The sequence below is a fragment of the Natator depressus genome, chromosome 1 (genome assembly GCF_965152275.1).
Source record: "Natator depressus isolate rNatDep1 chromosome 1, rNatDep2.hap1, whole genome shotgun sequence".
NCBI lineage: Eukaryota > Metazoa > Chordata > Testudines > Cheloniidae > Natator > Natator depressus.
The window spans coordinates 117,007,829-117,030,860 of record NC_134234.1 but is presented as its reverse complement, the minus strand read 5'-3'; the positions used below and the strand labels follow the sequence as shown (position 1 = coordinate 117,030,860).

General features: G+C 41.7%; 1 protein-coding gene across 4 annotated transcripts in view; it reads right to left on the bottom strand.

Moving 5' to 3' along the window:
• AFF3 (ALF transcription elongation factor 3) overlaps window positions 1-21,731 on the bottom strand; it is a 466,113-nt gene extending 444,382 nt beyond the window's left edge. For all 4 annotated transcript variants that reach the window (XM_074965024.1, XM_074965032.1, XM_074965041.1 and 1 more), the window contains exon 1: window positions 21,579-21,731. In XM_074965024.1, coding sequence (XP_074821125.1) covers window positions 21,579-21,631 — 53 coding nt within the window. In that variant the 5' untranslated portion in view covers window positions 21,632-21,731. The remainder of the gene's footprint in view (window positions 1-21,578) is intronic.
• Between the last annotated feature and the right edge of the window lie 1,301 nt (window positions 21,732-23,032).

Here is a 23,032-nt window from a genome sequence, read left to right as displayed (position 1 = left end):
CAAAGGCTAATTACTCTCACTGTTAAAAATGTATGCCTTATTTCCAGTTTGAATTTGTTTACCTTCATCTTCCAGCCATTGGATCGTGTTATACCTTTCTCTGCTAGATTAAGGAGCCCATTATTAAGTATTTGGTCCCCATGTAGATACTTGTGGACTGTAATCAAGTCACCCCTTAACTTTGACTTTGTTGAGCTAAATAGATGGAGCTCCTTGAGTGCATCACCATAAAGAATGTTTTCTAATCCTTTAATTATTCTCGTAGCTCTTCTTTGAACCCTCTCCAATTTATCAACATCCTTCTTGAATTGTGGGCACACGAACCAGACACAGTATTCCAGCAGTGACAGAACCAGTGCCAAATACAGAGGTAAAATAACATCTCAACTCCTACTTGAGATTCCCCTGTTTATGCACCCCAGGGTCACATTAGCTCTTTTGAACACAATGTCTCATTCAGAGCTCCTGACCTGCTGATTATCCATTCACCTGCCGCCCCAAATATTTTTTAGAGTCACTGCTTCCCAGGATAGAGTCCCCTATCCTGTAAGTATGGTTTACATTCTTTGTTCCCACATTTATATTTAGCCATATTAAAACACATAGTTTGCTTGCACCACTTTACCAAGTGATCTAGATTGCTCTATTTACCACCACCCCAACTTTTGCGTTATCTGAAAACTTTATCAGTGATGATTTTTATGTTTTCTTCCAGGTCATTGATAAAGATGGTAAATAGCATAGGGCCAAGAACAGATCCTTGTGGGATCCCACTGGCAACACATCTGCTCAGTGAAGATTCCCCATTTACAATTATATTGACACCTATCAGTTAGCCAATTTTTAATCCATTTAATGTGTGCCATGTTAATTTTATGTCGTTTGAGTTTTTTAATCAAAATGTCACGCAGTACGAAGTCAAACGTCTTATTGCAATGCCTTTATCAACCGAACTTGTAACCTCATCTAAAAAGGATATCAAGTTAGTTTGACGGGATCAATTTTCCATAAATCCATGTTGATTTGCATTTAATTACATTACTCTCATTTGCTTCTTTATCATATCAGTCACTCCACTATCTTGCCTGGGACCGACATCAGGCCGACAGGCCTATAATTACCTCGGTCATCCCATTTACCCTTTTTAATAATTGGCACATTAGCTTTCTTCAAATCTTCTGGAACTTCCCCAGTGCTCCAAGACTTTTTCAAAATCGACATTAATGATCCAGTGAGCTCCTCAGCCAGCCCTTAAAACTCTTCAATACAAGTTATCTGGACCTGCTGTCAGGACTGAGGGCCTGCAGTGGCACCTGCCCAGTTGCCAGGCAGCCAATGAGTGGAGTTGGGCCACAGAAGAACCACCTGATAGGCTAAGGCAGTCAGATGGCTTGCTCTCAAGCCAGCAGCTGCAGAGGATCAATAGCTGCTCAATGCACATTCCCATGGATTCTCTGCCTCCCTGCACTCACCTCACTCCAAGCCTGCTCCAGCTTAGACCCTGCCCTGCACCCAACATCACTCCAGCCTAGAACCTGCCCTGCCCCTGGCCTTGCCCAAGACTTGGAACCAGCCCTGCTCCTGCCTTCCTTGACTCCAATTAATACAGCTCTGAGACGGGCTATGGCATTTGGACTCTGACTATGGTTCTGCCTCTTTGCCCTGGTTCCAATTCTGTCTTGATCCTGGTCTCTAGCATTTGGACTCCGATTCCAGTTCTGACCCTCGCTCTGACCACCAGGCATGACTCCTGCTCAGACCATTAGGTCAGACTGCCTACAACCCTGCTCTCCTGACACCTGATTTAAAAATGTCTAACATTAGTAGTTTCTCTTTAACATCCTCTAGAGATACTAGTGGAATGGAAAGAGTGTTATCACCATATGATATGATATCATCTGTTTTTTCCCCAAACACAGAACAGATATGTATTGAACACTTCTGTGTTTTCATTATTATTGATAATTCTACCATTTTCATCTAGTAATGGACCAATACCATTGTCACGGTTCTTTTTGTTCCTAATATATTTTTAAAACTGCTTATTTGTCCTTAATTGTGCTCACCATGCATTTCTCCTTGGTTGAGGTCAGATTCAGAGTTGTGAGGGCCCCAGTGATGTTATTTTTGGGGTCACCTTTCCCTCAGTCTCTTCCCCCAATCTCCCTCCCTGTTAAATTTCAGCCTCTCCCATCATTTTACCCTATCCACAAACCCCTTCACTCTGCTTTCTCTCTTCATGATCAGAAGGATAAGGAGGCAGAACTTCTCTTCCCATCGCTCCCCAACACAAGGGGATCTAAAAGAAGGTAAAGGCCTGGCAACTGTGTCTGAGGACGACATAGCGCAGATGCTACTTAAAACAAGGCACAGCTATGAGAATGTTAATCAGTACACATTAACTCTGGCAGACCCCCCACACTGATTTCTGCTAAATTCAGGACAGTCTTGCAAATTTGGGGACCTCTCAAAAATTGAGGTGCCCTCAATCTCTCAGACTGTCCATGCCCAACAGGGTACCCTAAAATATTTCACTCTGCTTAATGGCTACAGGAGAGATTGATCACCATAGTCTTAGTGTCTATCCAAAAAAAAGGGGAAAAAAATGATTATGTGATCCTCTTAAAGCAGCAAAAGTCTAACCATTGGTTACATTAAGGTGGTTGTTATTAATCTGAATACTACATAGGGAGGAAAGAACGGAAGTACAATATAACGAGATCTATTAAGATTACAAAAGAAGCAAGTGAAGCCCTTGTATCATGAATCATGATTTTATTGTTTAGCAGTCAACTTCTGATGTAACTCAGATTACAATGAATTGGCTAATTCATGGAGTCTTTATTCAGGAAAAACTTCCATTGACTTTGTAACGGTTCCTTCCCCACTCTGAACTCTAGGGTACAGATGTGGGGACCTGCATGAAAAACCCCCTAAGCTTATTTTTACCAGCTTAGGTTAAAACTTCCCCAAGGTACAAACTATTTTACCTTTTGTCCCTGGACCTTATTGCTGCCACCACCAAGCGTCTAACAAAAACAACAGGGAAAGAGCCCACTTGGAAATGTCTTTTCCCCCAAAATCCCCCCAAGCCCTACACCCCTTTCCTGGGGAAGGCTTGATAAAAATCCTCACCAATTTGCATAGGTGAACACAGACCCAAACCCTTGGATCTTAAGAACAATGAAAAAGCGATCAGGTTCTTAAAAGAAGAATTTTAATTAAAGAAAAAGTAACAGAATCACCTCTGTAAAATCAGGATGGTAAATACCTTACAGGGTAATCAGATTCAAAACATAGAGAATCCCTCTAGGCAAAACCTTAAGTTACAAAAAGACACAAAAACAGGAACAGACATTCCATTCAGCACAACTTGTTTTATCAGCCATTTAAACAAAACAGAATCTAACGCATATCTAACTAGATTGCTTATTAACTCTTTACAGGAGTTCTGACCTGCATTCCTGCTCTGGTCCCGACAAAAGCAACACACAGACAGAGAGAACCTTTTGTTCCCACCCCCTCCAGCTTTGAAAGTATCTTGTCTCCTCATTGGTCATTTTGGTCAGGTGCCAGTGAGGTTGTCTTAGCTTCTTAACCCTTTACAGGTGAAAGGGTTTTTCCTCTGGCCAGGAGGGATTTAAAGGTATTTACCCTTCCCTTTGCATTTATGACAGACTTCAAAGACAATTTTGCTTGAGTAAGGACTACAGGCTATACAGCAGTGGTGGGCAACCTGCGGCCCATCAGGGTAATCCGCTGGCGGGCTGCAAGACAGTTTGTTTACACTGACTGTTCGCAGGCACACCTGCCCACAGCTCCCAGTGGCCACGGTCTGCCATTCCCAGCCAATGGGAACTGCGGGAAGTGGCACGGGCAGCAGGGATGTGCTGGCCGCCGCTTCCCGCAGCTCCCATTGGCCGGGAATGGCAAACTACAGCCACTGGGAGCTGCAGATGGCCATGCCCGTGGATGGTAAATGTAAACAAACTGTCTTGCAGCCCACCAGCGGTTTACCCTGATGGGCCGCATGCTGCCCACGGGTTGCCCACCACTGCTGTACAGATTTGGCCCATTATTTGGAAATGCCCTCGTAAACATAAAAGGTTTCTTTGTAATGTACAAGAGAACCTCAGAGTTACAAACCCCTTGGGAATAGAGGTTGTTCGTAACTCTGAAATGTTTGTAACTCTGAACAAAATGTTATGGTTGTTCTTTCAAAAGTTTACAACTGGACATTGACTTAATACAGCTCTGAAACTTTACTATACAGAAGAAAAATGCTGCTTTTAACCATTTAAATAAAACAAGCACAGAAAGTTTCCTTACCTTGTCAAATCTTTTTTTTTTTTTTTAATTTTCCTTAATTTTTTTTAGTAGTTTACATTTAACACAAAAACAACGAGGAGTTGGGTGGCACCTTAAAGACTAACAGATTTATTTGGGCATACGCTTTCTGGGTAAAAAACCACTTCTACCCACGAAAGCTTATGCCCAAATAAATCTGTTAGTCTTTAAGGTGCCACCCAATTCCTTGTTGTTTTTGTGGATACAGACTAACATGGCTACCCCCTGATACTTGACTACATTTAACACAGTACTGTACTATTCATTATTTGCCTTTTTTTTTTTTTTTTTTTGGTCTCTGCTGCCTGATTGCGTACTTGCGGTTCCAAATGAGACGTGTGGTTGACCGGTCAGTTCGTAACTCTGGTGTTTGTAACTCTGAGATTCTACTGTATTACCTTCTATAAAAGTATTTACTTATTTTTTAAAGTAAAATTAAAACATTATTTGATTTAATATAAAAGACTTAACTTCTTCCCCGAAGTGATCTGTAAAAAGTTAATATATGAACTTTAACACTTGCTTAATAGGACTTCTACATGTACCTCAATGGACTGTTATGATAATATTTTCCTCTGCTCAATATTTTTTCTATTTGCTTTATCAAACTTTTCTGAGTAGAGCATATTATATATTGATTTATAAGTAAAGAGATGATTTATCATAGCAAATCTTTTCTTTTAGATCCTACAGTGCCAGAAAGTGGGGAAAATATGCAATAGTCACTAAACCATGTTACATTTTAACAGATGTAAATAATATTCAATGAGCCAACTGAATAAATACTCCTATGTTACTGTTTCCCTAGCTCTATAGTTCATTAAAAATGATTAGTTATTATGCTGCTTCAAACTGGTGCTTTTAAATAATTCTTAAGACAATGGTTCAAAACTTGGATAATGAACTTATGCATTTTCTTTCCATAGAGATTCTATGGTACAGTTTGATTCATTTAAGATTTTTACTTTATTTCACTCTATGCTTTCTTTCACATATAGTGCCACTCCCCCATCAGTACAACCTACTCACAGTAGCACTTAACTTCAGAAAGGGGAACTATACAAAAATGAGGAAGCTAGTTGAAGGGACATTAAAAGGTACAGTTACAAAAGTGAATTGCCTGCAAACTGCAAGGAAGCTTTTTAAAACCATCAAAATAGAGGCTCAAATTAAATGTATACCCCAAAATTTAAAAAAAAAAAAAAAGTAGTAAGACGACAAAAAAGTGCCACAATTGCTAAACAAAGTAAAAGAAGTGATTAGAAGCAAAAAAGGCATCCTTTAAAAATGTGAAGTCAAACCCTACTGAGGAAAACAGAGAGGAGCATAAACTGTGGCAAGTCAAGTATAAAAGCATAATTAGGCAAGCCAAAAAAGAATTTGAAGAGCAACTATCAAAAGACTCAAAAACGAACAGTAAAAAAATGTTATGTGCATCAGAAGCAGGAAACCTGCCAAACAATCAACTGGGCCACTGAACGATCAAGGAGCTAAAGGAGCATTTAAGGAAGATAAGGCCATTGAGGAGAAGCTAAGTGAATTCTTTGCATTGGCTTTCATTACAGAGGATGTGAAGGAGTTTCCCACTTTAGTCATTCTTTTTAACTGGCAAAACTGAGGAACTGTCCCAGATTTAGTTGTCAGTAGAGGTAGTTTTGGAACAAATTGATAAATTAAACAGTAATAAGTCACCAGGACCAGATGGTATTCACCCAAGAGTTCTGAAGGAACTCAAATGTGAAATTGCAGGACTACTAACTGTGTCGTGTAACCAATAATTTAAATAAGCTTCTGTACTGGATGACTGGAGGATAGCTAATGTGACACCATTTTTTAAAAGACACAATCCTGGCCATTACAAGCCAGTAAGCCTAACTTCAGTACCAGGCAAACTGGTTGAAACTGTAGTAAAGAACAGAATTATCAGACTCATAGATGAAGGCAATTTGTTGGGGAAGAGTCAACATGGCTTTTGTAAAGGGAAATCATGCCTCACCAATCTGTTAGAATTCTTTGAGGGAAGTCATGTAGACAAGGGTGATCCAGTGGATATAGTGCACTTAGATTTTCAGAAAGCCTTTGACAAGGTCCCTCACCAAAGGCTCTTAAGCAAAGTAAGCAGTCCTGGGATAAGAGGGAAGGTCCTCTCATGGATCAGTAACTAGATAAAAGACAGGAATCAAAGGGTAGGAATAAATGGTCAGTTTTCAGAATGGAGAGAGGTAAATAGTGGTGTTCCCCAGGGATCTGTACTGTGACCAGTGCTGTTCAACACATTCACAAATGATCTGGGAAAAGGAATAAACAGTGAAGTGGCAAAATTTGCAGATGATTCAGAATTACTCAGGATAAAAGTCCAAAGCAGACTGCGAGGAGTTCCAAAGGGATTTCATTTCACAAGACTGGGTGACTAGGAATGAGTTAATTGCATGAGTTAACTGTGATTAATTGACAGCCCTAATAAAAAGGACCAATTAAGAAAGGGATAGATAATAAGACAGTATATATCATAATGCCACCATATAAATCCATGGTACCCCCACACTTTGAATACTGTGTGCAGTTATGGTTGCCCCATCTCAAAAGATATATTAGAATTGGAAAAGGTACAGAGAAGGACAACAGAAATCATTAGGGGTATGGAACAGCCTTCATAAGAGGAGAGATTAAAAAGACTGGGACTTTTCAGCTTGAAAAAGAGATGACTAAGGGAGAATATTAGAGGGCTATAAAATCATGACTGGTGTGGAGAAAGGAAATAAGGAAGTGTTATTTACTCCTTCACATAACACAAGAACCAGGGGTCACCCAATGAAATTAATAGGCAGCAGGTTTAAAACAAATCAAAGGTAATACTTCATCACACAATATACGGTCAACCTGGAACTCGTTACTAGGGGATGTTGTGAAGGCCAAAACTATAAATGGGTTCAAAAAGAATAGGTCCATCAATGGATATTAGCCAAGATGGTCAAGATGCAACCCCAGGATCTAGGTGTCCTTAGCCTCTGACTGCCACAAGGATTACACAATAATTTCCCTGTTCTATTTACTCCCTCTGTAGCACCAGGCCCTGGCAACTGTCAGAAGAGAGGATACTGGGCTAGATGGGCCATTATGGACCACACCAGTATGGTCATTCTTATGTTCTCATAGGACTTCACATTTTTATCAGTGCAGGATTTTTTAGGCCTTGTACAAACTATATTTCTTTTCTGATCATAAAGCATGTGCTCCCATCTGGATCATATTTTGATACTGTTAAACTTAATCTTTTGCAGAGGTACTCAGCAATGGAATGGGCACTATTTGTTAGATATTGAAATAAATTGTGAAACAGCTGCGATAGCTCATGTTACTTATTTCCCTTCTCAGTGATAAAGAGCTTAAATGCTTGCATAGCACACAAAAATAAAGAGAGACTAAAAAGAAGGATGACTGAGAAAACAAGTAATGTAGAAATGTCTATGATCAGTATTTCAAGAAAGTAAATAATTAGTATCTACATGGAAGTCTATTACACTACTCTTCCTATGAGTCCCTATGAGTACTCAAGTAATCCCTTAAATCTCACGAGCAATTATAGAATATAGCAGAGTTTTCATTTTAAAAACATTATCATTGTATCGGACTGAAAATAATGTTTTTGACATTATCACCACACTGTAAAACTAGAAAGAGCTTCTCAGTCATTTAGTCAAGACAACTGAGCAATGGGAGTTAGAAAAAGCTTCCGAAGCATCAAAAGATCTACAGTCAAGGCCATTAAAGAACAGCTAATCTGTTCCAGTTCTAATTCTCTTCTAATGGGATTCCTTAAATGTACTTTACATCAGTTATAATTAGTTCAAAATATTGTTACTTATATCCTTGTAAGAACTAGAATGTGTGACTGCATTTTCATCTGTCTGGTTTATACTGTTACTTAAGTCCAATATCACATAGATTTTTAAATCATGTTAAGTATCGCTTATTGTTACTTAGTTGGATTCTTCAATATGATTTGAATTAACCAAGGAATGCTTTCATGTTTCTACTTTGAACATAGCAGCACCACACCAATTTGTTTGAAGACAACAAAGGGTTGATAAGCTTGAAAAGTTATAGTTCTTATCTAAGACATCTCCACTTATGTTTTATTTTGACTGATTTATTAAATTTAGAAACGTGCTTATCAAAATCTCTAAGCACATGGGTAATAATTTTTAAAATGCAAAATTGACAGTTAACTAAATTGACTCAATATTAGAAGACTTGAAGTCCTCACCTCAATTAAAACAAACCTTGAACCTGTCCCAACCTCACTCTCACAGACAGAAGCCCATGTAAACAGATGAGCCTTACAGTATGCCCAGAAGTGCAACAAACTTGTGCTTCGTCAAACTATGGCAGGTGAGTTCCAGAGCTGAATGCCTGTCATTGAAAATACACTGTCTGGAGCCCCAACCCATTTAAATCTGGGGCTGACTAGCCTGAATGCCTTGGATGACTTCAGCTGGTGGAACAAAAACACAAGACAACATGCAATCTCAAAGGTTTTAGAACGTCAAAACTAACATGCTGAATTGTATCAAAAAATGAACAGAAAACCAATGCAGACTACAGAGCCTGGATGCCATATGCTCCCTGCCTATACACTACGAGGTACATGTTTGCAGTGTTGTTATAGCAGTGTTGGTCCTAAGATATGAGACAGACAACCATGAGTGAGGAAATATCTTCCACTGGATGATTTTCTGTTGGTGAAAGAGACACTTTTGAGCGCTACAGAGCTGTTCTTCAGGTTTGGAGCTCAAAAGCTTGTCTCCTTCACCAACAGAAGTTGAGCCAATAAAAGATATTACCTTACCTTACTCTAACTGAGTAAATGGGCAGACACATTTTGCACTAGTTGAAATTCTTGAATGATCATCAGGCCTAGCCACAAACAGCACACACCATAACAGTAATCCAGTCTAGGAGGTGGTAAAGGCATGGATAACTCAAGATCCTCATCTTAGAGGAAAGGGTTGCACTCTCCTTGCCAAACACCAATGAAAAAAGCACTCTTGGTTATTACTTGATTGTTTAAAAGCAGATGATCTAACAAGACCCTGCCTGGATTACACACTTCAGTTACAAATGATGGGAAATGACCGATCAAAGAGGCACATATTAACATTGCTGTCTCCTCCAGGTATTTTTCCTTCCCAACAAGCATTACTTATCTTCTCTGGATTGAGCTTCAACCAACTAGCTCTCATCCAGGTCCAGATCTCAGTTTCTCTGCTCTCTGTCTAGCTTTCTCATCAAGACCTGATGGAAGTAGGACAGAGCTGAGTATCACCCACATGTTGATGACACCACAGTCCATATTGCCGTACTCCCTCCTCCTTCTCCCCAACTTCAATACATATTGTGGCACCTCACACGAGCATGGGACAGAAAAGCAGTCAGGGTCTCTCAGACAAACAAAAAGAGTGCCATTCAAGCAGTACCACTTCCTGCTAGGGTCCACAGCTGTGTCAGCTAAACCTCATGGTCAACAGTATCAAAGGCTGTTGACAAAGTTCAGAGACTAAATGTTATACCAATAAAATAAAAACCAGCAGGATCTTATTAAAGGGGAAAAGGCAAAATGCCACATTTATTGTGAATACAGAAAGAATCATAGTAAGCAGTTAGCTATAGCTATAACATTCCATTCAATTTCATATTTATTCACACATTCATTCATACACACACACACTCACACACACACACACACACACACAGAGGTTCTGCAAGGTTGTTATCATAGTTACCAGCCTTAGAGTTGCTCATGCCAAGCCACTGGCCAGGTGGCCTGGACATGAGGAGGGAGCAGGGCCTTGTCAGATGCTCCTGGAAGTCGGTTATCAGAATCAGACCCCAAAGTTCTCACTTTTTCGAGTCCATTTTTATAGGAATTTCTTCCTATGCCAGTCTATGGGAATTGCTTCATCATGCTGTTGCTGAATCAATCAGCAGATGTCACATTCCTGACGGCTCCGTGCTGTCAGATGTTATCTTGTTCGTTGGTTCTCCCATTCTTGAGGCTGTTGGGTGGATTCCAGTCTGCCCTCCGGGGGTCCTCTGGTTACTTCCACTTGACGCCTTCTTCAGCCGATGGACACTGGATTCTTAGGCTGGCACCTCCCTGAACATTCAGTTATTATCCACACCAAGCATCCATCCACATACATCCTCTATCTCTATTTTAATCACAATTGTTAACAAAGTGAGATGAATACAACAAAAGGGCGGGGAGTCTCTGGGTGCTGTTTCTGTTGTTACAGAGTATTGCTTTGAGTCTCTCTCTGTGTGAGTAGTTGTTGTTACAAAGAATTGCTTTGAGAACAGACTCTGTCTTAGAATGTACTAACACAATTAGCAGCTTGCAAGTTTCACACACAGAGGGAGAGAAACAGTACCAAAAACCAAGAGACCTCTTAATTAGTAATACCCTGGAATTTAAACTATGGGGAATCAAACTCATTTGTGATTTTAATACAGAACTTCTTTAGTATGATCCAACATCAGCATTGTCTTTTTTCATGACCAGGAGATGGCCACTGTCTAATCAAACCAAAGTACCCTAGCCACATCTAAATCTACATTAAAAGGGCCCAGGAAATTTGTCAAATCCAGGTATTGCAAAGCTTTTTCACCAAAACCTTCTCCATAACCTCTCCCAAGAAGAAAAGGAGAGAAACAGGGCAATAGCTGATGAGATTAAGATTGCTGAGATGACTTCTTGATCTGAAGTTTAGCAAATGCAATTTTAAGAAATGCTAGCACTTTGTTCTCCCTTATCTATTCATCAGTAGTATATCTAGTACACATACAACAGATGATTTAAATACCAAGTGATAGAAATTATTATACAGGCAATGCATTGCCTGTCATGTCCACCAGTTTCTCCCTGGTAGATTTAATTAGCCATTAACAGTATGGATCCAAAATGGTAGGTCACAGCTGAAAGTGATCAAAACTGAAACTCAATGTCAGAAGACATCACCCTTATCCTCTCCTTACCAAGCACAGCCAGTATTGATTTAGCCAGTTTAGGCTGAATCTAATCTTATCCATTAGTTTCCCTGTCAACCACTAGGGACAGTTTTGTTGACCAGGACCTGGTGGATGCCATAATAAAAGAGGATTCGTTTATCAAAAAGGTTTAGTGGCTTTCCCAGATCCAACCTTCTTTTAATTTTTAAAAGCATTTACTGTTTTGGGGAAGCTCAGCCTCCTTTGGTGCTTGCTGTTATTTATTTATATTTTTTTTAAACCTTCTCAGCAAAGGTGCCTCATCCCTCATACTGTAGTTGTAAATTCTTCCTGACTTTTGTCACCTGGAGACTAATTTATTAAGAAAATAGAAAAAATATAAAGGATCTCCTAGGATAACTTTAAATTGCATTCCTACAGTCCTATTTCTCAAGATACAACTATGCATGAGTTTCTAGCCCTTTGGTATCATGTGTGTAGTTTACAATTTTCCTAAGAAAATAAAATGCAATCAACTTTTCTTGCTAGCAAGTATTACTTTTTCACTGCCATTATCTGGAAAGATGAGTTATAAAGGGGGCAAGTAAGAAACTTAAGAAACAAACATATCCTGCATTTTTCTCTTTGAAAACATGTATAAAATATTTTACCCAGCATAATAACTATCACCATGCTCATTTAATACTAGTAACTATAATGCATCTCTTCCTAAAATAAAATCTTATGTGTAGATAAACATGAACTCTTCAATTTTTTAAGAAAATGTGTGGATCATCAAACAACTATTAAGCTAGAAATGTCAGTCTGTCTTTTCATAGCGCCTGATTCTGCACCATTAATATCAATAGGTGTTTTTCCATTGACTTCAATCGAGAGAAGATTGGATTCTTAGCCCTCTTTGTAACAATACAAAAACAGTGTTCTAAATAGGACTGACTGAAACTTAAGTTTCAACAGAAAATTGGGTATTTGACAAAACAAAATGTTTGTAAAAACGATTTTATACATGGACTTTCGGCTTTCAACTTTTTGTTGAAAAGCCAAATTCCAAAATATTTTTAGCAAAAATTTTTCTATTCAGATAGTCTGCCACAGTGCCTCATGGGAGCTGCAGTTTGGATGTCTCATGCCCCTGTTCTTCTTTGTTCCCCAACAAGACTACACCTTCCATGAATACACAAGGGCTAGGGAGTCTCATGATGCACTACAATGGATTTGTAAAGGGTAGACTGTGGTGCATCCTGGGAAATTTAGTCCAGCTAGGAATCCCTGCCCACAGAGAAGAATGGAGACATGAGGCACCCATACTACAACTACCAGGAGGCACTATGGTGGCATAGAGATTTTCTGTTTAAAAGTGAACGTTTTCTGTTGACATTTTTCAGCTTTCAATTTTTCACCAAAAAGTTTAAATTTTCCACCGGGGAGTAAGGAGTGGGGGAAGAATCATGCCACGTAGTTAAGTGGTCCTTAAGATAGAGGAACCATGGAATCACAGGGTTATCACAGAGTATCAGGGTTGGAAGGGACCTCAGGAGGTCATCTAGTCCAACCCGTGCTCAAATCAGGACCAATCCCCAACTAAATCATCCCAGCCAGGGCTTTGTCAAGCCTGACCTTAAAACCCTTTAAGGAAGGATATTCCAACACCCCCTAGGTAACCCATTCCAGTGCTTCACCACCCTCCTAGTGAAAAAGTTTTTCCTAATATCCAACCTAAACCTCCCCCACTGTAACTTGAGACCATTACTCCTTGTTCTGTCATCTGGTACCACTGAGAACAGTCTAGATCCATCTTCTTTGGAACCCCCCTTTCAGGTAATTGAAAGCAGCTATCAAATCCCCCCTCACTCTTCTCTTCTGCAGACTAAATAATCCAGTTCAGCCTCATAGGAAACTCCTATGTTCTACAATCTAGAAATTCTGAAAGCACAATTTTCCTCTTTGAAATCAGAGTTGTGTGTAGATATACCCCCAAAGAATTACACTTATCATAGAGAGTTCAAGGCCAGGTAGGACCACCTGATCATCTAGTCCAGTGGTGGGCAACCTGCAGCCCATCAGGATAATCAGTTTGTTTACATTGACCATCTGCAGGCATGGCCGCCCACAGCTCCCAGTGACTGCGGTTTGCCGTTCCCGGCCAATGGGAGCTGTGGGCCACAGGGACATTCTGGCCATCACTTCCCGCAGCTCCCACTGGCCAGGAACAGTGAACCACAGCCACTGGGAGCTACGGGCAGCCATGCCTGCAGACAGTCAATGTAAACAAACTGTCTCATGGCCCACCAGTGGATTACCCTGACGGGCCGTGTGCGGCCCACAGGCCACCCACTACTGATCTAGTCTGACCTCTTGTACATCACAGGCCTCGAAACACCACCCAGCCACCTTTACACCAACCCCACCAATCAGAGTTAGACCAAAGTATTACAGCCCTCAGGGATGTATAGTATTCTTCCCTGTACTTTCAATACCAAGTTCAAACCCCTTGGTTCAAAACCAAGTTCAAATACCAAGAAAACCCAAGTTTTTCTACTCTTTGTGGAAATCAGCTTTTCTTCATTCCTGTTGTTACTATTTTTATTAGCCATAATGTTAATGAAGTTATGATGTGGTGTTCAGCTATATTGAAGCACATATGGTAAATAGTTATCACTCTCTTTGTTCATATTTTGCTGTACACTGAAAGTGATCAGAGATAGTGTTTTCTAGCCAGAAAAATAATACAACAAAATAATTTATGATATTAACTTTTCCAGATTTTAAATGCTTTAAAATGAAACATTCGCTTTCCCATATGAAAATCCTATGGCATTGATTATAATGTCATTTCTTACATTTCTTATGGATGATAAGAAGTATATGGATATGGTGGTGTAAGCTTCCTTTCTGTCTGTTTTTCTCTTTAATGGCCCATTCTTCTCTTCTTCTACAAGTTTTTCCAGATTTGATACTTTCCTCAGAATGATCATAATTTACTGAGTGAGCCTGGCAACTTAGCACACCCTCCCCTCAGTTCTTTCTCCATAGTCTATTGAGCTTTCTGCCTATCATCCTCAGAGTCCTCAAAGAAAACATATCCACAGTTACATAAATCTAGAGGTTTGACGGCTAGCAGGAAGGCCTGAAGAGTTTTTATCATTATATATCAAACTGCTGGTCTTGGACCATCAACTTGTCTACAGTGGGGGAGCAGAGGGAAAACACACTGTACCACTGTCTTCCCCAAATATTCTTCAGACTAAAAAACAATGTGGGGATGGAAAATATATTATTCCTTACAGATTTTAATTTCCTGACACACAAATTAGAGAAAATAAGCCAGATCCTCCGCTTGTGTAAATTGTCATAATGCATCGAAGTCAATGGAGCTATGCTGATTTAAACCAGCTGAGAAACTGACACCGTACATCTAGCAAATAAGTACTCGCATGGACATACTTTTAAGGCATTATTATTTAGTTGATACAGCATTTTGAACATGAAAAGCTCGACATTCTTATTTGTCTGTATTATATGTAGCAAATACAATTTGTCCAGTGCTGGAAAAGAAAAAATAAGGCAATTCCCGACCCACAGAGCTTACAGTCTAAAAGACAGACAGAAGAAAGAATACACTGTGAAATCCATAGACAGGAATAACTTATGACTATCATCATTAAATGGAAGTGCCAGGCTTCTGTCTACTGTCTACTCACACTTATAATCAACCCAGAAGGAGTGAATTTTTAGATGGGGTTTTAATGAGGAGAAGGTGGTGGCTTTGTTAATCAGGACTGGGAAGCGAGCAGAATGGAAAGAGGCACAAAGATGGAACCAAGAGAAAAATAAGAAGGGCATCAAGCATGGCATTGCTGGTAGAAAGTGGCAGGGGATGAAGGGAAAGGAATAAGAGACAGTCCAAGACGCACTGGAACACAGTTCTGTAGGACCTCGAAGATTAAGATCATCAGAGCTTGTTGCTTCAAAACTGCAGCTAATACCATGGTGCTGTCACCTATCTTGAACAGTACAGAGTGTTGACAGGGACACTGCATTAAGCGTTTGTCTAGACTCTCCATGTTCCTTGGTTTCCATTTGATCATATTGTCACCAGTCTTTAGCACCCCAACTCTTGCTCAATTTAGAGTACACCACTATTTCCATTTGAGGTCAATGACTAGAGGAAGTTGTCCTGACAGAACCATGTTCTCCAGGATCATCAGCATTTCCCACCATTTTGTTACCTCAAAATACCACAGTGGAAGGTGACAGAGTAAGGGATTTCAGAGGCAAAACTATTTCTGAACTTCAGCTTTTTGGGTGGAGGAATGTGTCCATGCAGCGGGTATCTTGGATCATGCACCTGTTTTTGTCTCTCCTTTCTACTGAAAGCATTCTGCCCCACTGATGGTGGTGCAGTCCCCATGACGCAGTACAGCGACACCATAGGAGTCAGTTTCAAAGCCCCTCTTATGACCCTACAGGCATGAATAAGTATCAATTTTGTACGCATTGCTTGAGCATGACTGTGGAAGTGGAAAAAGGGATAAAGGGAAGTTGAATGCAGACATCTTAGTTTTCTTAGGAATAGAGCAAGAGTCAGGCTAACTCTAAAGTCTCAGGCGAGACTTTAAGGCAGGGCCTGGGCAAGTGGGAAGCGAGTAGGAAAACTGTAAGAGATGCTGTTTTGACTTTGTGTTAGATAAGAATGGAATGCAGACTGTAGAAGGAACTACTGAGAAAAGTAAGATATCAAGAAGGAATATGTATAAACAAGACGCAGCTGTTGATCATTATTGTATGCAACAAAAGGTATAAATGCTTGCCCTAACTGTTTATGTGGCGGAGACCTGCCTAGGAAGGGGGGAATCCCCTGTCCGTGCACACTCTCCCCCTTGCAATTGCTTGAGAATAAACTGTCTCTGACTTGTTGCAAACAACCTAAGAGTGAAGACTGTGTTTTTCTTCCACATGACCATACCGGGACACAGTACTCCGCAAATGAGTAACACGAGGTGAGACTGGTTGCTCAGAGTGTTTTACAATCAGCTCCCCATTTTGTATTGGACAGTTTCTGGCGTATACAGTTCCTGGAGCTCACTTTCTTTTTCAGCTTCTTCGTGTATTCTTTGTATGTCAGTGTTCAGTCTAATGTGACCCCAAGATACACCAGATGTTCACAGAGCTCAAGATTAAGATGAGAAACTTAACACTTAAATAAAATTAAGTATTATTATTCTTGTGAATGTATTAGTGTATCTGTAATGGTAAACTATGGTTCCTGTCCTAAAGAAGGAAAGATATCCATGGGTTAGTGACCCCAAAGAAAAAAATCAGTCCAATATTAACTGAAAATAAACATTTTAATACTTTATGGTATCTAGGTAACAATTTGTAAAATTAGCTTTCCAGAGCCTTCTCTAGTGAACAGTCTGTACAAAATGAAAATGATCTCAACTTGCACAAATATAAAACTTAGTGACTAAAAACTGGACTAGCCTGGGATCAAAAAGTTACAAAAGGTTCTTTTACAAGACTGCTGGATGTCTACCCACTTTTTGTTAAGAGCAGCTTCCAAACAAAACTCTCATTGACTTCAAATGGAGCAGGAACAGACCCAAAGATAGCAAATGAGCTAGTAATTCAATACATAGTCTGTATGAAACAGTGGGCCACCTTACACTGTGGCATTTGACATTGACCTCTACTTGGAAACTACACAGTTACATGTGTATTTATTTACAATACTAGGGCACCTCTACAAAACTGATGATAATTCAAAATATCCAAAAGCATCAGATCAGCAACATATTCATTGATTATGCACTTTGCTACTTGTGCCTAAACCACCACCATTTTATTCAGGACTAACATGCCTCATGCTTAAATATGCGTACACTTTACTTTTTGTATGCTATAACATGGTGAGTAAATGCATTAGTAAGCCTGATAATTTTATTTAACTGATTTAACCCTTACAAATTTTGTAAATATTTACCCAGATTCAGCAATGTACTTAATTATGTGCCTTACTTTAAGCACGAGTAGTTCCTTTACAAAATTGCTTTCAAAAGGATTCCTCACATGTTTAAAGTTGGGCACATGCTTAAGTACCTCGCTGAATATGGGCCTAAGTTTGACCAATACAACACAGAACAGCTGCACGATTTTTATTTTTATTTTTTAACTATAAAACCATGCCTGGCACTTCCATTTAACGCATTTGACCTGATTCTCTACTACCCTGCACCTTGTGTAATTTGTTTTAACTAGACCAAAATAGATGTAAAACACTACCAAATCAGAATAAGACCATTTTTGCACTGTGTAAAAGAACATACAAGTTGCTAAGCAGTGGAAAATTTGGCTCCTTGCATTTGTACAAATAAACTAGATATTATATACAAATGAATTGATACAGAAAGAAAATATATGAGGTGGTGTTGTGGTACGAAGTTGTTATTGCTGTGAAGTTGGGATAGTTGCATTACTCACCAGTAATGGAGGCATGAGTGAATTATGCAGATCTCCCCAAAAAGTGCCAACAAAAGTGTTATACAAAACACATGATCATGTTTTGTTTATGCCACAAATTTGTGTGGTTCTGCTGGATTTTCTATTTGAGTCTCACTCAGCTTTTGTCATTTGAAATATGTTACTGGTGGCGGAGGGGTGGGAGATGCCATTGGTGTGGATGCAACTTGACAGAAACTACAATTCAATATAAAAATCAACTTATATAACCTTCTGCAGTTTACAATATACTAATGAATATCCTCTCTTATGATGGTTTCTGGACCATGTATAGGATACAAATATTATATTACATTTTGTATGCTACAGCATGAACAGCAGAGTAAAAATGTAATGGGTATTAATTGGAGGGCAAATTCATCAAAACTGATGCATTCAATGCAATATTTACACTGTCCTCAATGAGAACTGAGTATCATGCTACTGTTGACATGGACATCCTTTTAAAACCATTTTGATTTTCCAATAACAAAAAATTAAAAAAGAATACTTTAGAGAAGCGTGGTAATATTTATTGATTTCACTTTTAAGCAAAACAGTCATCAAGTACTGCAAAAAACAGCTTTTCTGTCATTAGTTAAGTACACAAATTGTCAATATGACTACCTTCAAAAAAATGAGGGATAATATTTATTCTTGCTGCATGGAAAATTAAATCCTCTAAGTGTTGCCCTTTACCATGAAAGTATTTTCCACCTATGTGGTACAAATTTTTTTTTTCTTTTTGGTGATAACTGTGCTCCTTTAGAAGGATGCTGTCAAGTCTTTTAGGTCTAAAGTTAGATCTACAAGGTTTATTTTGGTTAGTGAGTATGTCCTACAAGGTAGGATTCTTTGTAAATTTCAATAACCGGTCTGTTCGCAAGAAAGAACCTGGCAGTATAGAGGAAAGACTGCATGACATGCACACGTTGCCCACAATCATCAACAAGCCCAAGGCCCTGTGCCTGTTGTTGCTGGGTCACCCAGTGGTAAAGCTGTCATTTTACTAATATTCATGCTATAAGCTTAAAGTATGTGACATCAGTACTTCTGCTATGACTCTAACTTGATTATTCTGAGTTTTTTATTCTGAAACATTTGCTAAAACAGCTGCTTTGTGATAAACTTCCAGCAAACAACCTCAGATTCACCAAGCCATTCAGCAGAACACAGCTACACTTTCTTCCTGAAAAAATGCAAGCAGAAAATGATAACACTTATGAAACTCTTGTTCTATAGAGAAGTTATGATTAAATGTATGTGATTCACTTTTAGATGGCTTGATGTTTAATTTTTTTGTGCACCCAACCCTGCAACGACTTCAGGGGAAGGTTTAGGTGAGCAAGGAATGCAGGATCAGGCTCACTATTACCCAACTGTCTACGTTTCATTTGAAACATTTGTGGTATACTTGTTAAATACATACTTAAGACTATTTTTTAAAAAAATACTTGTTACACAAATGCATAGACTTTTTAAAAAGTGTGTTATCTGGGATTCTAGAAATGTCCCTTGGATCAATATTATCAATTAAATCAGTAGATTTAATCACTCTCATACTATGTTCAGAGTGACTCAATAACACTCAAAGCATGCTAAAAAGGTTAGGAAAAGCAGCGATTGCTGGACATAGTAGTAGCTGGGCTTCCAACATTATAGTTTCAACTTTTTCCATTTTTTAAATATTAAATATAAGAGCTAAGCTACAAACTGGACTAATGGCCACCACATTCCCATTAAAAAAAATGAGAGGGGGGTGGGTTCCCAAAGCAGACCAACGTACTATTTCCTCCCCCCTCCCCCTTTGTTAAATAGAAAGTTTGTGGAATTTAATTTTATAAGCATTTTGTGGGCTGAAAATTTAAAATCGATCCAGAGATAAGTGTTATGGTTTGGATATAAACTGAAAATTGGTATTTATTACTGAAATTCAGACACAACCTTAACTAGTATTCCAGGCAGCAAAGATGTAATTAACAACTTGTATAGAATAGTAACAAACTGTTCTATTATATTTGGTCTTTAAAATTCCCATAGCAATATAAAAGTTTATTATATTGCATGTCATCAATGTATGCATTTATAAGAGCCAGCATTATGCATTGCATAAATCCGGAGATCTTTTGTAAGAGGAAGCTGACTAATGGATTTGCTTGTCCAGCTTATTTTGTTAAGCCTGTCATGGAAAAGATAAGCTGTAGTTGCTGAATGCATCCTCTACTGATACAGATCACATAAAATGTTAAAAAAATGCAACACTTTTAACAGACTTAAGGCAAAAATAATCTCAACTCCCAAATATACCATTCGAGCTAATAGGACATAAACTGCAGTTACTGTCCCTCTTCCAGCAAATGCTCACCTAAAATGATTAACATAACACAAGTTCCTGTAGTAATAAGAATACACTGGCGCTGAAATAATTATACCACTTGGATAGGTGGGGCGGGGGAGGTAGAACGGGCGGAGGAAGCTGGGGGGTTATTCAAAGGCACCTGCCGCTGGAATTAAACTGCTCCAGATAAAGATTTCCTACAATACACGCACTTCGGGACATGGGGAGCTTGAGTACAATTCCATTTCACCCATCGCTTTTTCGTGCACAAAGGGGTTAATCTATGGGGGTTACAAACAACAGTGACACACCGTGGAGCCGCACACACCAGTACCACAAAGTACCTGCGACTGACAAGCAAAAAGCCCCAGCCTGCTCTGGGTGGACTGGCACTTTCTCCTCCCCGCCGCTGCTCTTACCCAGTTTGCTTGGTTGGGAACAAGGGTGGCAAAGCCCCCCGGCGAGGGTGCCCATGTGCTGCGCCTCCAGCAACAGCGACCGAAATACCAGCCCCTGGGCTGGGCTAGGGGGAGGCTATGCCCAGGGAGAGTCGACAATGGCATTTCTAGGAATGGGTTCCCTGCGCGCAGCCCGTTCAACCTGGCAGACACTGGACCTTCCTCCCCGCTCCAAAGCGCCGGCCACCCACAAGGGCTGGCTTGGGGCGCAGAAGGGTGCGACGAGGAGTCCAAGGGCATGTCCTGTAGGGCACAGTCGGGGGGGAGGGCGTGAGCGGGGCGCAATCGGACTGGGAGGAAGCGAGAGGTGCAGAGGAGGCAGGAGCGGGGAGCAGTGGGAGGCAGGAAGGGGCACAGGGGTGCAGTGGAAGGCAGGAGGGGGGTGCAGTAAGAGGTAGGGAGGGTGTAGGGATGCAATGGGAGGCAGGAGCGGGCACAGGGATGCAGAGGAGGCAGGAGCGGGGTGCAGTGGGAGGGACGTAGGGGTGCAGAGGAGGCAGGAGCAGGGTGCAGTGGGAGGGACGTAGGGGTGCAGAGGAGGCAGGAGCAGGGTGCAGTGGGAGGCAGGGAGGTACATAGGGGTGCAGAAGAAAGCAGGAACGGGGTGCAGTGAGAGGCAGGGAGGGACTAGGGGTGCAGTGGGAGGACAAGGAGCATGGGAGCAGAGGGACGGCGGGCTGGGGGTCCATGAAGGGGACCAGGCAGCCGGGAACGGGGGGGCCGGCACACGCCGCGAGCCGGTGAGCGGGGCTGGAGCCCAGGGTGCTTGCGGCGAGGGGGCAGGGCAAGTCCGTCCTCCCCGGACCCCCAGCTGAAGCGCCACATTCCCCCGCCGCCGGGACCCAGCCCAGCAGGCAGGGACGCGCCCCCCGCCGCCCCCCGGCTCAGGTGCGGCGCGGCGGGAGGGGGCCCGGCCCGGCAGCACTCACCAGAGGGAGTCCAGGTCCCATTCCTGGAGCAGGGCGAAGTCGAAGCTGTCCATGGTGAGGAGGAGACGCGTCAGCGCGGCTGAGCTGCACCAGCGGAGCGCGCCCGGGGCATCACCCCCGCACCGAGCCCGCCCCTGCGCCTCCGGGGGCCGGGGCTGCCCGGGGCAACACGCAGCCAGCCAGCTGCGGGCCCCCCCTGCAGCTGCAGCCGCCGCCGCCGCCAGCCGCCCCCGGGCTGCTCAGCTCCTCTGCTCGCCGCCGCCGCCGCGCTCCCCTCGCCTCCCTCCCCTCAGCGCCGCGTGTGTGTGTGTGACTCACTCCGGCGGGCGGGCGCCCTCCCCGGGCTCGCCGCGCAGCCCCGCGCTCTGCCTGTGCCTGGCAGGTAGCGCTCGCTGCCGCCAGGGCCCGCTTGCAGCCTGCGCCGCCCCCCGCCCAGCCCCCTTTGTTTTCTGGGCACTGGCTCCGTTCCCTGCTGCCTGGGGGGACGGCGAGGAGGAGAGGACGAGGGCAGAGGGGGATTGTGTGTGTTACTTCGCCCCCCCCTCCCCCTCGCGCCATCTCTAGCTGCAACTTGCTTTTCCATACACTTCCCTCCCCGAGTTCAGGTCCCCTCTGCTCCCCTCCCCCAACGCCTGCCACACCTTTACAAACCAGCCTTCTGCCTCTCTTGGGCTGCAATAGCCCTGGGAAATGATGGGCAAAATCCCAGAGCCACTGATCCTGGCAAATGGCCAGGGGAAGTATCATAGAAGTGCAGGAGCGGCAGGGACCGCAGTCGAGCATCTAGTCCTGTCCCCTGCACTCAGGGCAGGCAATAGCCCTGTGCTAGGGCCTCCCCCCGGGGGGCCGGATTTCAGGCAGCGTTGTGCACTCATGCTCCCCCTGACACTAATGCCAAGTGCAGAGTCTCAGCCCCTCTGAAAATGGATTTTTTTTATGTCCATCACCTGTAGACTTGAAGAAATATATAGAATAAAAAAGTGCCACACAAATAAGTACCACCCAGATAAGATATTGGGAACATGTAGTATCCAAAATTTTCAACCAGTTTTGTTGTGCAAGGACATTGCTATTTCAACTTTGGTCCTAAAGGTATCTGAGTTAAAGTCAAGGTTACCTAAGAGGAACAGGCATTTGCTTTGTCTTAGGCCTTGTCTACCTTTGTGGGTTTCAGGCATTGGTGACCAGCCACCACTAGCACCAACCCTGAATGTAGACAAGGTAATTCAATATAAACTGCAATGTCACACTGAAACAGGTTATCCCTGCTTAAAACTGGGGTAAACTGCACCAGTGTAAGTCACTGCCTATAGAGCCTGGGCACTGATGGCTGAAAATCCTCAGCATAGACAAGTCCATAAAATCCACTGGAAACACATTTTTTTAAAAAACCAACATACTTTCCCCTATAACGTTTGCTTCTCAGATAAACTATTAACCTTAGCCATGATTCC